This window comes from Neoarius graeffei, chromosome 12, assembly GCF_027579695.1.
Source record: "Neoarius graeffei isolate fNeoGra1 chromosome 12, fNeoGra1.pri, whole genome shotgun sequence".
Classification (NCBI taxonomy): Eukaryota; Metazoa; Chordata; class Actinopteri; order Siluriformes; family Ariidae; genus Neoarius; species Neoarius graeffei.
This window is the reverse complement of record NC_083580.1, coordinates 68,656,938-68,673,733: the sequence shown is the minus strand read 5'-3', so window position 1 is coordinate 68,673,733 and position 16,796 is coordinate 68,656,938. Positions and strand designations below refer to the sequence as shown.

Here is a 16,796-nt window from a genome sequence, read left to right as displayed (position 1 = left end):
TGATTAAAATATTTAATTGCGATTAATGTCGCGACTGTCATAGTTAACTCGCGATTAAAACATGATTTGGGAAATGTTGGGGGGTCTCTAAAATATTGGCAAAATGATGTTTATTGACAGCAATCGTGTGTAACGGGAAGCATTTGCATATCCGAAGTGAGCGCGCGATGGAGAGCCGCGCTCTGAGACAAGCGCAAGCACCCCCCCAAGGGAAAAAAAGGGACCCCCCGAAAATATCGGCATAGTTCGAACACTGGTTGTACCAATGTTTTTTTTTTTATTGCAGAGCATAACACGTCTTGTCACAGCCACTGCAAAGTCGGGCTGGAGCCGCCGATGGGAAAACGAAACCTAAGCCGAGCACCGTGGCTCTTCGTCCAGAGGCGCGGGGCTAGCGCGCCCTGCCCGCGCTGGTTCTTTGGGGGGAGGGCAGAGGACTCTGGCTGTGCGTGGCGTGGCATTACAGTCTAGCTGCTATCGTTTTTCTAAGCAAAGTCTCTGTTCCAAGTTCCTGGCAGTTTCAAAAGCTTATGAAAAACCTACATCATGTCACAGAGCGTTAATCTCGCGATAAAGAAATTATCGCCGTTAAAATTGAGTCAAGTTAACGCGTTAATAACGCGACATTTTTGACAGCATGGGTCTGTCTCAGAAACTGGGTACTGTGGGAGTACCCCACTAAATATACTCATAGTCAATAAACTATATGGTTTTGAATGGTGATGTTGGTTTTAATTTGAAATAAAATGATGAAAGAAATAATACAGATAAAACTAAATCTTTGATGTGAGTACTCTATTCAGAATTTGGCAAAAATTCTGCAAATTTGTGGAAAAATGGCGGCTTGATCTGGGACATGATAAATGGTTGACTACATCGCATTCCCTTAAAAAGATTGTAGTCCACTGAAAAGTCTACAGTTATCACTAATTGTATTTTTAGTTGTAACTTTATACACCTAAGGATTGGTGCGCTCACAGAATAATCATAACCGTAATAAAACATCATGCAAAATATTCGATCACCGTTGTAACTCCGTTTTCTGCATACCCAAAACCAATACGATCGTGTGTTTTGATCTAAACGGAAAGCCTCAGGGTCAAGGTCACTACCTCACCAAATTTAGTTATAAATCTGCGATTTTGTTTTTTAAAACGAAAGCTGAAAGTTAGGTATAGAATATGTTTCTTACAGAATATGTTATGATGGTAGCTGGTCTTGTATGAATTTCTGAGCTATAAAATGAGTTGTGGTCTATTTTTTACCGTAGCGTGTTATTTGTGTGCGGGGAAGGACGCACATTAACAATTTGCATGTGTAGAATGGAATTTTCCACTCCAACAGTTCGAAGTCGATCGTGCTTCCATTTGCGGCCTTTCTGTTACGCGGGTGATCTGTTCGGACGTTATCACTGAAAAGGTGAGTTTTGGCAGTTTTATTTTGTTTTAGTCTTGCAGTATAAGGCAATAGAATGTTTCTTTTTCATCTTACTTTCATATTTCATAGTGTTTACGTATTTTTGGCCAATATTTTGCAACCATGGTCGATTTAGATCGAACTTTTGATAGAATCTACGGTCAGTCATTTTGCCCTGCCCCCGCTCTGTCCGGTGCGGTAGTGATGTCCCGTTGCTCGCGCGCCGCAGCAGAGACCCGCGCGACCTTCAGCCGGTACAGTCGCTGTTCTTTTACCAGCGCCGTTATTCTCATCTTTCCGGTGTGTTCTTGATTTTTCCATTGTGTCCTATTTCGCCATATCAAATACCCGAAATGTATCATATTATTCATATTTAAGTGAATAATCAATTCAGTCATCATAACTTGGCATTTTTAACCCAAGCAATCAAAAAGAGGAAATTTATTCAATATTTTCACTCATCTGTGAAGGAAGGGCTTTAATTCTTCATGATGTAGTTATTTTATATGTAAATCAATTTTACATTTTGCATTTGAATTGTAATCAAAAAAATGTTCCACAGTGGAGGCCAGATAAAGCAAGATACTATCTTTATTCTTATCAAACATGACAAAAGAAACATTGAGTGTTAGGCAAATGCAAAAAAATAGAAAAATTAGAACATTTATTTTTTGACCATAATGTCCCAAATGGGCGGCACGGTGGTGTAGTGGTTAGCGCTGTCGCCTCACAGCAAGAAGGTCCGGGTTCGAGCCCCGTGGCCGGCGAGGGTTTTTCTGTGTGGAGTTTGCATGTTCTCCCCGTGTCCGCGTGGGTTTCCTCCGGGTGCTCCGGTTTCCCCCACAGTCCAAAGACATGCAGGTTAGGTTAACTGGTGACTCTAAATTGACCGTAGGTGTGAATGTGAGTGTGAATGGTTGTCGGTGTCTATGTGTCAGCCCTGTGATGACCTGGCGACTTGTCCAGGGTGTACCCCGTCTCTCGCCCGTAGTCAGCTGGGATAGGCTCCAGCTTGCCTGCGACCCTGTAGAACAGGATAAAGCGGCTAGAGATAATGAGATGAGATGTCCCAAATGAGAGACCAGTTTCTGAGACGGACCCATATATATAAGCGTGACCTTGAATTAATATTCAGTTAGTATTTCAAGCCCACAAATTAAGTAACATCTGGTGATGGATTACTACGCTGTGACCACAATGTACCAAATTTGTTGCAGCGTAACTTGAGCCCATGAAATAATACATAGTTGATATCCTTAAAATGTGGTCAATCGCTTGGTGTGATTGGGCAAAATTGGGGCAGAAGGTTAGAGAAGCCACTTTGGGCCCAAAGGGTCGCTGGGTCGATTCCCAGGATCAGCAGGAAAAATGTGAGAGGCGTGAACAGCACTTACCCCTCCCACTGTATCATGGCTGAAGTGCCCTTGAGCAAGGTACCTAACCCCCAGCTGCCCACTGCTCTGTGTGTGTGTTCACTGCTTCAGCTGGGTTAAATGCAGAGGAGGAATTTCATTGTGTTTGTGTACATGTGACAAATAAAGTCGTCTTCTTCTAAAATAGTTTACTCATGTTGAGTATTTGCTTAAGGCAGTGGTTCTCAAAGTGGGGTCCAGGAACCCCCAGGGCTTCATACAGCATATACTGTTTGTTTGTGTGAATATACAATTCTTTCCTTTTTTGTATTTTTTTCACCCCGAATTGGTCATTTGCTAATTCCAACCCTCCAGCTTTCCATTATCATGTGACAGCGCCTAACCAGTGAGTACCGTATGAAGGCTAATACATGGGCTTCCTTTGAGACATGTGACCAATTCTTTTAAACTTCTGCTCATGCTACGTCACTCTGAAGAATGTGCTATCTACACTCTTCCACTCACAGGAGCTCACGGACATTCACGATTCGCTCGTGATTGACAGAGTATGCCATGGCAGAGATCATGGCTAATTTTGCACCTTTGGTTCCCAGCCAAAGATGACTGTGGGTCCACACTTTATTAAAAGATAACCAGTTTCATCAGCTGTTTAATTCCGTAATAGCCAATCTCTGTCGTTATTGGTGTAGTTTCTCAGTACTGTATTCCCATACTCTAGACTGCACGAGTTACTTGACTGCTTCACTCAAATGTTAACATGCTTTGATTCCAATGAAAACTCGGCTGTCACCGAGAGAAAATGTTCAGCTCTTTTTAAAGACCACACTTTCCCAACCCACTTCTGTGTCCAGAATTTTTCAGCGTCTCCTTTTCTTTGGCATTTTCAGTATAACATTGTGCACAATTTCATGCAATTGACCTTTAACTTTGGATTTGATGGTCATTCAGTATAAGTGCCTGCGTCGTGAGGTACTCGTACAGTGTGAGCACTTTTGTCATGTGATTTCTGCAGCATGAGTGGTTGTAAGATCTCTTATCATACGGTGTAAGCCCGGTTACAGTGGAATGATTTCTGTTGCTCAGCTCACACTTTATGGAGATGGCAGGACAGCCCTGAGGGTGTGAATGGAAGCTTTAAGGGGGACCAAAGACTTTCTTATACATATAAAATTCACCATAACAGAACTCAGTGCTAAGCATAAATTTGTCTAAATCCTCTCATCAAAAGCAACATTCACACAGGACATAGTTACTGAAATATGAGGGGTTCGGTACGTTACAAAAGGTTGTGGGTTACATGTTAAAGGGACAATGTTTAGGTCAAGTGTATATATTTATACATTTAGTTACCTGATTAAGGATTAATTAGATTTATTTAGTTCATTTATAGTTAGAAAATGTTTAACCCTCTGAGTTATTGAGAAGTAATTATGCAGAAGTTTAGGGAGTAGTTACTTTTTGTTTATTGACCTATTTAAAATGAAATGCAAAATTAACCCTACAGCGTACCGTATGAGTAAGACACAGTCTCCGTTGCCGATTACGTGATGTGTGTGAATGTTGTGTATGGTTTTATTACAGTAGTGGTAAATTACACTGCAATTCTTAGCATTTGTTTTCAAATGAGACGAATGAGCTGAAATATGCGGAAACAAAAAGGTCACGTTTACTGCCTGCTGTGTAGATGTGTTTATTCTACACTTAACATTTTGGTGGAATGCTTAGCCATCAGAAGAGTTTGCACACAGATAATATATGGAAAAAGTCAAAATAGGTGAATTTTAAATGGTGCATATTACAGCTTTAGGTGGCGGTGCTGATGTCGGGGTTAGTGCAAGCTCCGAGTTCATTTCTCACACTTGCACAGCGAGGACAGCTGTTTGACAAAATACAAAACAACTGTGATTTATCTGTAAGTTTTGGAACTATGCTTTACATGCATGTAAACGTTCTTGCTTTTTTTTGTTTGTTTGTTTGTTTTTACACTCAAAGGGTTAAGACACATCAAATGTGGTTTTATGTCAATTTTATGTATAGTTTATTGCACAGAAAATGCCATCCGTCCCTTTAACTACTTGGAACTTAAATTGGAATGTTTATGGCTTTTCTATGTGTTAGGGGTTTTTAGGAAATCATGTTTTAAGAAATAAAGTTCGAGGTGTTGTAAGGAAGACAAAGAAGAGAAAACAGAGCATAGAAAGCAGCAGACGATTTGCAGACATTTACTGGAGTTATGGGGTGTTGTTAAAGGGTTAGTCAGGGATTATGTTATGTATTAAATGTTAATCTCTGAAGTGGTGCAGTTCTCGGGTTGGGAAGGACAGTAGTGCCTTAGAAAAAAATAGACAAAAAGGCCAAGATGGTTCCCAGAGATGATCAATATAGTGGACATGCTGAGTGGGCAGCTACAGTTACAATCCTGCTCACCAACTTGATCAATTTGCAGATGCCAATTCTGTAAACTTCAGGAAACTGCACCTCTTCCAGAGCCTTAATAAGTCATTAAGTCACTGTTTAATTAATCCATTTTTTTTACCTTTGTCGAGTAGCCACTCGTCAACTACCCGACCGAGTCTGTATGGGATTCTTTGCCTGGCTATAGCCAGCCGTTCATTATCAAAGTTGCCTTCAAAGAATTTAGAGAGACACATAGTTAGAGGTTAATATCTGGAAGTTCAAGTGTCACAAGGTTAAAAACATGGCATCAAGATTAGCAAGTTTTTCAAGTTAGGAAGTAAACGAGCTTTAGGATTAACATTATGTTGGTTTAAGATGGACTAACCTTAGTTATTAGACAGTTTTAGAAGCTTGAGACTATTTATAACAGTTTAAAATCTGGTTAGAATGTCATGGGAACATATTTAGTGATAGTTTAACATATAGTTTGATCATGTGCTTAATTTCATTGTCATTTCATTGCAAGGGAAGGACACTTAACCAAAATCGAATACCATCGTAATGATATAAATGGTCATTTCGACATGCATTTTAACACATATATAATGCTCAGGAAGACATTTTCGTTTCTCTGCAACAGATTTTCATTTTAAGCCAAGCAATTCTGTCCAAATAAGATACGCTAGACCTACATGTAATTATCCTAAGAAACCTCCTGGTAATTATCTTGGCTTTGCCAGATAAGAGATGACGTGTATCTCATGAGCTACTACAGTTTCCTTTGTCCCCGTGTCTAAGAGACAGGGATGACAGGTCTTTTTACCAGGACTAAAATGAGCTCTCGGTATCAGTCATCCTTTGAGAGGGAGGGAGATAAGGATCTCGTCAGATTACAGCTATGTCAGCTCTGCTTTCTCCGCTCCTCTCCATTGGGCCATCTTCTTTTATTCATTCATCTTAATGCACACTTTGAAACTCCTACCAGTACCGCAGAGTAAGGTCATAACAAAAGAGGTGAAAAGCCTCTGTATTTAGATTATGTATAAAGGTTGATATCTTTGTTACGTAATCGTCAAGCATTTGGCTTGACGATTATTAGTAGAACATACAGTAGCTGCAATAATGATCAACAAATCCATAATCCAATCCTTTCCTTTTTTCCTGCTGTTATTTGCATTTCAATAAAAACAACTTGAGGTGTGTCATTTTAGTGATAATGTAAAAAAAAAAAACATTCAGCAGTAACTGACAGGACAATGCATCGCGTTCACACTGCAATTCCCTGTCTCATCACTTCTTGCACTATCCTTCCTCACCATACACTCTGAAAGGGGCTCAAACCTACCGCTTCCTTAATCCTGTTAGAAGCTCTCATGTGTGACAAATTCTCTGCTAAAACCTTCAAAAGGAAACTTGAAATAGAAAATGTATCCATCAATAAGCAGCTGGGGGAAAGAAAGATAGAAAAGCTGGTCTAACCAATGGAACGTGTACTGATGCATTTCTATAAAGGATGCTGAGTTTTGACAATGGAGTGTCAATGAAAATATTGCGTTTATTTCCATCAAAGCCCTTAAAGAGATGCAAGTGAGCTTGTCTATCCAAAGACAGCTCGAAATCTACTATCAGACACCATTATCTAATCCTCCATTTTAATTACTGAATTAACCACGACTGCTAATCTCAGCTGAACACTGCCAAGTCGGTTTTCACACAAACTTGCATCCTGGATCCTGTGCTCAGTTCTTCAGGAGGAAAACATGCTCCAGAAACGATAGAAACGCACATACCACATACCTGTAGCGTGGCTTTTCACTACTTTAAAAACGATTATCCACCGTGCCATCTCAGGAGGCTTAGGGCAGCCCTGGTGGCTTGGAGGAACAAGTCCTGTCACTATGAAACCACTTTTGCTTTTCAGAAATCATGTAAAATCTCAGACAGAAGGGAAACCTAGCTGTTCAACCTGTGGCATTTGGGAGACCATCCTGCCCTTACGCTGTGGAGATGATAGGAAACAAGCAGGTGGGAGAATCTGGAAGAACCAGGTGGAGCACTTTATAAATAGTTTTTCTTAAGTCTGGCAGCAGGTCCAGTGTGTATCAGAGAGCAGATTGAAAATTGAGGATTGGGTGAGAGCGGGGGCAGTTATTATAGGCCGAGAAAATGTCTTCCTGTGGAACATCAGCTATGAGAGGGATGCGAATCCCCAAGCACACAGTGCAGAGAGAGAGAGAGAGAGAGAGAGATTACTTTGCTTAAGTTTCTCTGCTAAGTGCAGAAGGGTGGGTTACTGCAGAGGAAGAGCTACAGCTCCAAAGTAACATCATCACAGCATCATCAGGTTTATAACATTTTTGGTACAAGGTGGAGTTTATTTAATCTTCAGTCAGCTGGGATTCTTAAAATTCTTTAATTTAAAGGAAAAATCCACCAAAAAGACTTGTGTATCAATATTTCTAATCATATTTGCGATCTTGGGGCGGCACGGTGGTGTAGTGGTTAGCGCTGTCGCCTCACAGCAAGAAGGTCCGGGTTCGAGCCCCGTGGCCGGCGAGGGCCTTTCTGTGCGGAGTTTGCATGTTCTCCCCGTGTCCGCGTGGGTTTCCTCCGGGTGCTCCGGTTTCCCCCACAGTCCAAAGACATGCAGGTTAGGTTAACTGGTGACTCTAAATTGACCGTAGGTGTGAATGTGAGTGTGAATGGTTGTCTGTGTCTATGTGTCAGCCCTGTGATGACCTGGCGACTTGTCCAGGGTGTACCCCGCCTTTCACCCGTAGTCAGCTGGGATAGGCTCCAGCTTGCCTGCGACCCTGTAGAAGGATAAAGCGGCTAGAGATAATGAGATGAGATGAGATAACTGTTTCCTACATTGCCCACAATGCCATCGGCTACCTGTTGACAGTAGTCCCGTGGGATTTAGGTCCTGCTTTATCGCTACCTAAAGAGAGCAATGCAGCTGCGTTTAGCCATTTAGTCCGTCCTCCGTATCTGTACATTCTGCTCAAACAGATCAGTTTCCAAAGCTTCAGCTTTCATGCTAATACCATCATCAATGCTATCACATCTATCATCTCGTAGCTCACTAACAAGCCGAGCTGAGTTTCAGTCTGAACTGTAACTCACTGTCATATACCTGCATTGCATTCTGGAACTTGGAATCTGATATTTAATGTCTCTACGACTTCTGTATTGGATTTCTCATTAATATGATTTTAAATGTCACTACAAAATGGTGAACGTGAAAAGAAACTCTTGCTCTTTAGTTTGTCTGAGCTAACAGCAAATTTTAGCCTTGTTTATGTCTTATGTTTGAGGTCATTGAATTTTTTTTCCCACTATTAAACTCCATTGTACCTGGACTGGCAACGTCCATGTGTGCTGTCAGTACGGCATACGACCACTAACCATTCACAAGAATAACAAAAATACAGCACCAGCTTTCAATTTTGCACCAGAGTCGATAAGGACATACAGCTGGGTAATATGATGAAATAATATTAATATGCTAAAAAACACCATTATGTCACAATACACTTTTCTGTATTGATTTTTTTAATGGCAATGACAGACTGGAAGCACAGTCATCACATGCCCCAATACACAATCCTCCTCCGTCTTCTTTTTCTACAAGTTATGACACGGAAAAATCCCCAGAGCTGTACTTAATAAATGGTCCACGCCACATACAATCTGTCAGTCTCCATTTGATCATAAAACAATAAAGGTTTCCCGAATCCACATTTCAGCAAATCAATATTAACGTCCACTTCTGCTGGTTTTCTGAATCGAGCCGAAAAGTTCATCTACTCTGCTGGCGCCGCCATGATTGAAAATCATGTGATTTCATTCCTGACTGGCCAAAGCTCGAAACAGTGTTGTGAACCTTACGCGCTGTGCTGTTTTACCTATCAACTTTATGTACTACTTTTTTAATTTCCAACTCTTCCATACCATGACACGGTGTGTTGTGAGCCTTTAGTTCCACTTTTATCCCCAGCTGGCCAAAAGGCCCAAAGGGGGATTATGTTGTGGCGATGTCCATTTGTCCATCCGTCCATCTGTCCCGGGGAGGGTGCTCACCTTCTGAAATCAACTCCTCTCACAAGTTTTGGATGAATTTCTCGAAGCTTGGCAAAAGGCCTTGTTATATGACAGTAATACGCATATTGCGATTTAATTTCATTTGTGAAAAATTTTTCCAGAGTTTTGAACTTTGATTAAATAACTTGTACTTTGACGGTTTCATGAGGGTGTACGTTCTTCTGAAATCAACTCCTCACACAATTTGTGGAGAAATTTCACCAAATTTGGCAAAAGGTTTTGTTATATGACAGTTATACGCATATTGAAGTTTCGTTTAATTTGGGCAAATTTTACCAGAGTTATGCCCTTGATTATTATCAAATTTGTACTTTGGCAATTTCACCAAGGTGTGCTTGCTTTCTGAAATCAACTTCCCTCACAATTTTTATCCTCCGCTGGCCGAAAGGCCTGAAGAGGGATTATATTGTGGCGATGTCCGTCTGTCCGTCCATCCTGGGAAGGGTACTCACTTTCTGAAATCAACTCCTCTCACAATTTTTGGAGGAATTTCACGAAACTTGACAGGATTCTTTTGTATATGTCGGTAATACACATATTGCAATTTCGTTCAATTCAGTCGCATTTTACCAGAGTTATGGCAGAGTTACCAGCGGGGGATACTGTGCTCTGATACCCCTTTTCCACCAAATCAGTTCCAGGGCTGGTTCGGGGTCAGTGCTGGTGCTGGTTCACAACTCGTTCAACTTGCGAGCCAGCTGAGAACCAGTTTGCTTTTCCATAGCTCACGGTGCTAAGGGGAGCCACGTCATTACGTCACTGTATACGTCAGTTACGTCGCTGTATACGTCAGTTACGTTGCTGCGTTTGCATAAACCTTGGCGGGAACATCGAAGCAACAACAACACGGAGAAGAAGCAGCAGCAGCAACAACAACAACAACAATAATGGATGACTTCGCGTTTGTACAGCTGCTGCTTCTTGTTGCGGTCTTGTTGGTCTTAACAACTCCGCCCTCCCCGCTGACGTAAGCGATTCTTTCCTCTGGCCCAGCAAAGAGTTGGTGCTAGCCTGGAACCGGTTTTTCTGGCCCCGGAGCCAGTTCTTTGTCAGTGGAAACAGAAAACCCGGTTCCAAACTAAGCACTGGCCCCGAACCAGCCCTGGAACTGCTTTGGTGGAAAAGGGGCATCAGAGCACTCTTGTTGTTACTCATTTTGAAAGTTCACATTCAAAACATTGGTGTGTGGTTTCTTGCAGACGAATTCAACGTCCCTCACCTTTCAACCAATCAGTGTTGTAATCTTTATTGATTCATGATCAAAATAAGATTGGTAGACTGGCCGTGGAGCTGGCAGTTTACAAAATACATGACTTCTAACACGCAAATCCCCAGCTTTTTGTAAGAAAAGAAGACTGAGGAGGATTGTGTATTGGGGCATGTAGTGACTTCGACTGGAAGCAGCTCATTTGATATGAAAATTTTGTATTGAACCTTTCGAAAAAATTTTTTTAACTGTCTTGTTAGAATGTCTTGATGTTATTCAAATGTATTATTAATGTATTTTTTTATTATTGTTGACACTGTAGACATAAAATTATTTTCCATGATTAAAAAAAGACACTTGGTTACCAAACTTACAAACTAATGCTGCGACACGGACGCATCACGTGTCAGAAAAAAACGGCTTCATGTATCATACACCACAAATATTTGAGAATAAAAATATTTAACGTGCTTCAGGGTGGAATTTTCCTTTAAGAAGACAAGGTTATTTCAGCCATTTTAGTTGCCAGGAAAAATGAAAGGCTGCTTTGTAATTTCAAATTTGTCTGGAGGAATATATTCAGCAGCAGCAGCAGCAGCACTGCAGATTCACTCCTCAGGCTGCTCAGAGGAAAGCTGGCTGGCTACCTACTGTAAAGGATCCAAATTCATCCGGGGCTGAATGTATTAAGCTTGGAGCAAAATGTGGTAATTTGCAATTGTTATTAGATTGTTCATGAGGTGGTTATTTAGGCCCTTCACTCGGTGATTCAGAAGCTGGGAATAATCTGAAGGCAAAATGGCACACTTAAAAACCTAATGACGTGCATTCACAAATATACATCAGCTTGCACTCTGGCATGAGGTGGGCTGCCAGTATGCTTCTAAATTAATGCCAAAGTCTTCAAACAGCATTCGTTAGATTTTGGAGGACAAAAATGCAGCCACTGTGGTTTATTTTGAGAAGTGATAATTGCGTCTTTGGAGCTAGCTGTGTCACTCATATTTCTTTATCTTTCTCTCTCTCTGACTCTTTGACTGTGTGCCCATGCTTGTGCATGGTGTTGGCCTCTCTCCAGCACACAAACAACATATCACACTTCTCATGTTGGAGGTTCTCGCCTATAGTCTGTTATTTGTGGCCAGCAGTAGGGTCTTACCTGTTGGGTAGCGCTCAATGACGGGTTGGTTGTCCACCTGGAGGGTGGCATTACCCCCGCTGCGGGTGAAGCGCACTACGTGGTACTTGCCATCGTTCACAACAACTGCTGGCTCATCTATAGTGATGTCATCAGTGCCCACATTGAAGATGACACAGATTTTTCCTTGTTCCTGTAAGAGAAGGGGAAAAAATCCATTCAGAAAGAAGGAACAAAAATGCAGAGGAAATGCCAAGGTCACACGCTGACGTGAAAGAGAAACATCTGTCTGCCTTGTCATGCTGTATTCACCCTTGGGAGAGCAATGGCCTACGTAATGCAGGTGGGAAATGAAGTATGTCTCTATGTTTTACATTCATCACCCGTCCCCTTGTCTCACTTGCCTCCCCTGCCCCCTCACCAGCATCTCTCTGACAAGTATCAGTTCTGGCACTTTCCTGCTGTTTTTGTTTCTGACTCGTCTCCTGCCTCCAGCGGAAACAGCCTGTGCATTAAATCATTCTGTCGCTGGGTGACGCTGCTGAGAGGCAGCGAGTTCAGGGCGGGGTTCGCCATGGCGCTAGCTCTCGCCTGCTGCATTGGGGAATTGCAGGTCGCAGTGCTAATGTGGCAGGCTGCTGAAACAGAGAGAAAGCTCAGCTGTTTTACAGCCTTGTCATGACCCACTATATCCAACAGTCTGAAGCCAGTGGGAAGAAAGCCAGAGCTGGCATTCACAAACCAGCCCTATCTATCTGCTCGGACACAACTGAGCCAGGCTGATCAAACTTCCGCCCACGTTCCAAGTTCGGATATAGTCTTCCTTTCTCTCCGGCCTCAACTGACAGCTTCTCATTTAGATGTTGATGCCTGACAAATATCAAATGCAACATACGATGAATATAGAACACGTACCGGAGACTGAAGGACAAGGATAACAAGCATCAGTGTCTAAAATCACAACTCTTTACCATACAAATGAGGATAATTATACATATACATAAATTAGCAGCAGTATAGTGTAGGAGCCGAACAACTCCAGTCACCAAGCAACTTTTATAAGAAATGTTGAAGTTAAAATTTTATTTTTTTAATGAGTTGCATTTCTGATTATGAAACGGTTAAGAAATTCTGAGATATTATGCACAGCAGCGTACCCTACATTCAGACTAGCAAGCATCAAGTCATTCTGTTGTATTTGTCTCTTGTGGATGTGTAAGAACTTCTGTCGCATGTAGGCGTGTACAGTCCAGCCTCCGATGAGAAACATCAGCAGCTATATGTAACTTCTACAGCTAACTATTTAAATACAAATTAAATAACAGACATCATATTTTGCATAGAATTAAAATCAAATATCATGCTGTGTGTTTGAGCAGTATTACAGCTGGGTGTTGTGGGAAAAATATACTGTCATGCAATGGCACTTGGAGAGAGTTTCAGAACACATACAACAAAATGTACTTTCTCAGAAATTAAAACAGTAAGAAACAAGAAGACAGAGTCATCTATATCCCCCACCCTTTATACCAACTATATACCAAGTTTCAAGATATTATTTGTCACATTTTTCAAGTTCTGCTGCAGGAAACCAACCCTACCTCTTTACTCTGACCTCAGCAGCCCATGGCATAAACCCACCGGACCTTTGGTCCAGGTGAGCTAAAAATTAAAATTTCTCACATTTCTTAGTATTAAAAGGCACATATACATTACTTAATCAACACATATACCAACTTTCAAGACCCTACCACTCATAATTTTCAAGTTCTGCTCCGGAAACAAAACCTACCCCTTAGACTAACCTGAGAGACTAAGTCTGAAATTGTTTACATGGAAACATGAAAAATTAAAACTTCTCAAATTTCTTAGTATGAACAGGCACATCTACATCACCTTGTTAACATGTATACCAAGTTTCAAATCCATATCATGAATAGTTTTGGATATATGCTCCGGAAACAAACATTGCCCTTAGAAAGTCAAAATCTATTTTCTATGTAAAAATTTGAAAAATGCTTTTTTTCAAAAATCCAAAATAGCAACAGGCACCAGTTCACATGTTGCTTGATATGTATACAAAGTTTCCTGAAGATATCTTCAGTAGTTTTAAAGATATGGCCCGGAAATGAAAACGTGACCGGATGGACGGACAGCTGGACGGATGGATGGAACCCGTTTCTATATCCCCCGCCCAAATGAAGTTTTCAGGCCATATCTTTAAAACTACTGGAGATAGCTTCATGAAACTTTGTATACATATCAAGCAACATGCTAACTGGTGCCTTTTGCTATTTTGGATTTTTGAAAAAAATATTTTTACATAGAAGATAGATTTTGACTTAGTTTCTAAGAGCAGTGTTCGTTTCCGGAGCATATATCCAAAACTATTCACGATACGGATTTGAAACTTGGTATACATGTTAACAAGGTGATGTAGATGTGCCTTTTAACAAAGTACAGTAGACATACTGTACCAGAAAAAAGATGTGATTCAATGATTCCTAGTTTATTCTAATGAGAAACACAAGCAAAATAAAGCCACTGGTTTAAAAAAAAAAAGCAGATAAAATGAGATAATGAGAAATGTGGGCTAAAATCCAACTGGCTACTTTTTGGATTAGCAGTAGGCTGTAAAGTGTGGTTACATAAGCTTGTAGTAAGGCAATTTTCATTCGACAGATTCACTCCACTGAATGTCGTTAACAGGCTTGCTAGAATTTATCTAACTCTCTATTTTTGTTTTATTAAACATGCTTATCAGTGGTGCAGAGGCTAGGCTTGCTGCCTCACAGTGTCCAGGTTTGATTATGAATTCAAGTTACTGTCAGTGCAGGTTTCATATTTTCTCCTCATGGGTTTTCTCTGGGTTCTTCTGTTTCCTCCCACCTCATGAAAACATACCAGAATTGGATTGACTCCAGGTGTGAATTATTGTGTGAATTATGCCCTTTGATTGTTTAGTGTCCCATCCAGGATGGATTCCTACCTTGGGCTTGGTGTTTGGCCAATGTACTTATGCTTTTGGCAGGCACCCTTACCCAGAGGAAGTTACATTTATCTCGTTTATACAACTGAGCAGGGCGGCACGGTGGTGTAGTGGTTAGCGCTGTCGCCTCACAGCAAGAAGGTCCGGGTTCGAGCCCCGTGGCCGGCGGGGGCCTCTCTGTGCGGAGTTTGCATGTTCTCCCCGTGTCCGCGTGGGTTTCCTCCGGGTGCTCCGGTTTCCCCCACAGTCCAAAGACATGCAGGTTAGGTTAACTGGTGACTCTAAATTGACCGTAGGTGTGAATGTGAGTGTGAATGGTTGTCTGTGTCTATGTGTCAGCCCTGTGATGACCTGGCGACTTGTCTAGGGTGTACCCCGTCTTTCGCCCGTAGTCAGCTGGGATAGGCTCCAGCTTGCCTGCGACCCTGTAGAACAGGATAAAGTGGCTAGAGATAATGAGATGAGATGAGACAACTGAGCAGTTAAAGGTCCAGCAGCAGCAACTTGGCAGTGCTGGGATTTGAACTTAGAACCTTGCAATCTGAAGTCCAACGTCTTAATCACTGTCTACATTAGGCATCTCATATAATAATTTCTCTCAGAAAAGGTTTAATTTTGCACACTAAACTGTTTGCTTGATTTTCTCTTTGGGTGAAAGAATGTATGCAGGACCCTACAACACAGGGTTTACCTGACATCGTAGGGTTTTCCATTTAGAATGAATTTGTTTAAAAAGCAGTGAAGTGGTTAAGAAGGTTCTGGGTTCGAACTGACAACAGAAGTGTTTCAGTTTGGAGTTTGCATGTTCTACCTGTGCCTGCTTGGGTTTCCTCCCATAGTCCAAAGACATGCAGATTAGATCAACTAGCGACTCTAAATTGCCCTTAGGTATGAATGCGAGTGTAAATGGTTGTTTACACCATTATTCCAGCTCCCCCCACGACCCTGACGGATAAGTGATATAGGTGATGGATGTTTATATAGCTTAAAAACACCTTTATTCACCCAAAGGACCCTTAAGGAATCCTTTTCCTTAAAAGTGCGCTTAAGTCAGTAAAGGCAAAATACTCCATCTGGCTCCTGAGAGAGTGCCAGTGTAGTGCTTAATACTATCATCTGGCACTCAGAAGATGGAATTCTGCCATGTGTTCCTTATCAGCCATCCTCTGCTTCCTCTCCTGCCTTCCGCCTGTCTATCTTCCTCAATGACAGGTTCTCTTCCAATAGGCTTGCTATCTTACTTGTAGACGACTCATTAACCATCTGCTGAAACATGCCATGCACTGCTCAGAGCACGGAAATCATTTCATTACAACACTGGAATAGTCAAACCTGGCTCTGAGATTCAGTTATTGCACAAGAGAGGGCCTCACGTCACACTCCTTCATGAGCTCCATCTTACTTTCTAATACGAGTTCATATTCAAGGTTATGAACAGACAAAATAGCACTTTATTGGATCAACAGGCTTACAATGGTGAGAAGGTCACGTGGAGGTGAAGCTTACGTCAGTGGATCAGGAAAGTTATATCCAAGAACAATAGCGCTGATTAGACGAATAGCTGATTTAGGGTCTGAGTGTGACACAGAGCTGATGATGGCATCCAGGGAAGAGTGTGGAGAGTGAATAATCTCTTCAGGGCAGTCGGTAACGAGCAGGCGATGCTATGAGCCAGAGGAGAGATCTCCTGTCAACAGGCTGTCCCTGCAGGCTAGAGTACAAAACACCCAGCTCTAATCCCCAAATGCCAAACATCCTGCAAAACAAGTCTGACAGTTTGGGTTGTGGAGATGGCTGGGGGCTTTTGTGCACTGTGAGAGTCCCACATACTGTACATGCTCTTTTCAATCACCACTGACATTCAACAATCCAAATTAGGCTCATTTGGTTTCCACTCCATGTACAAAGAGCCACTTTGGGCAAACATGCATTATAGTATTATTTTATCCACATTCACTGGATATGAGCAATTGCACGTTCTGATTGGCTACTCTACTACTAGGATGTGTTTTCTCTCTCTTTCTCTCCCCCCTCCCCCATATGTCCCTCTGAGTTACATGTCAATCCTGAGATCGAGATGCTGACCTCTTCTGCTCCTCGGACCTGCTTGATCCGTCCTGATGCCCTACGTCTGGTTGGAGTCTCATCACATCGCTCCTGTAGAGGACGGCC

At 41.8% G+C, this 16,796-nt stretch overlaps 1 protein-coding gene across 1 annotated transcript in view; it reads right to left on the bottom strand.

Annotated features, from left to right (window-relative positions):
- Positions 1–16,796, bottom strand: part of nrxn2a (neurexin 2a) — an 833,732-nt gene that overhangs the window by 26,286 nt on the left and 790,650 nt on the right. Inside the window, exons 18-19 of the mRNA XM_060936298.1 lie at positions 11,657–11,828; positions 5,326–5,415 (exon numbers count right to left, since the gene is read on the bottom strand). Of these exons, the coding sequence (XP_060792281.1) occupies positions 5,326–5,415; positions 11,657–11,828 (262 nt within the window). The remainder of the gene's footprint in view (positions 1–5,325; positions 5,416–11,656; positions 11,829–16,796) is intronic.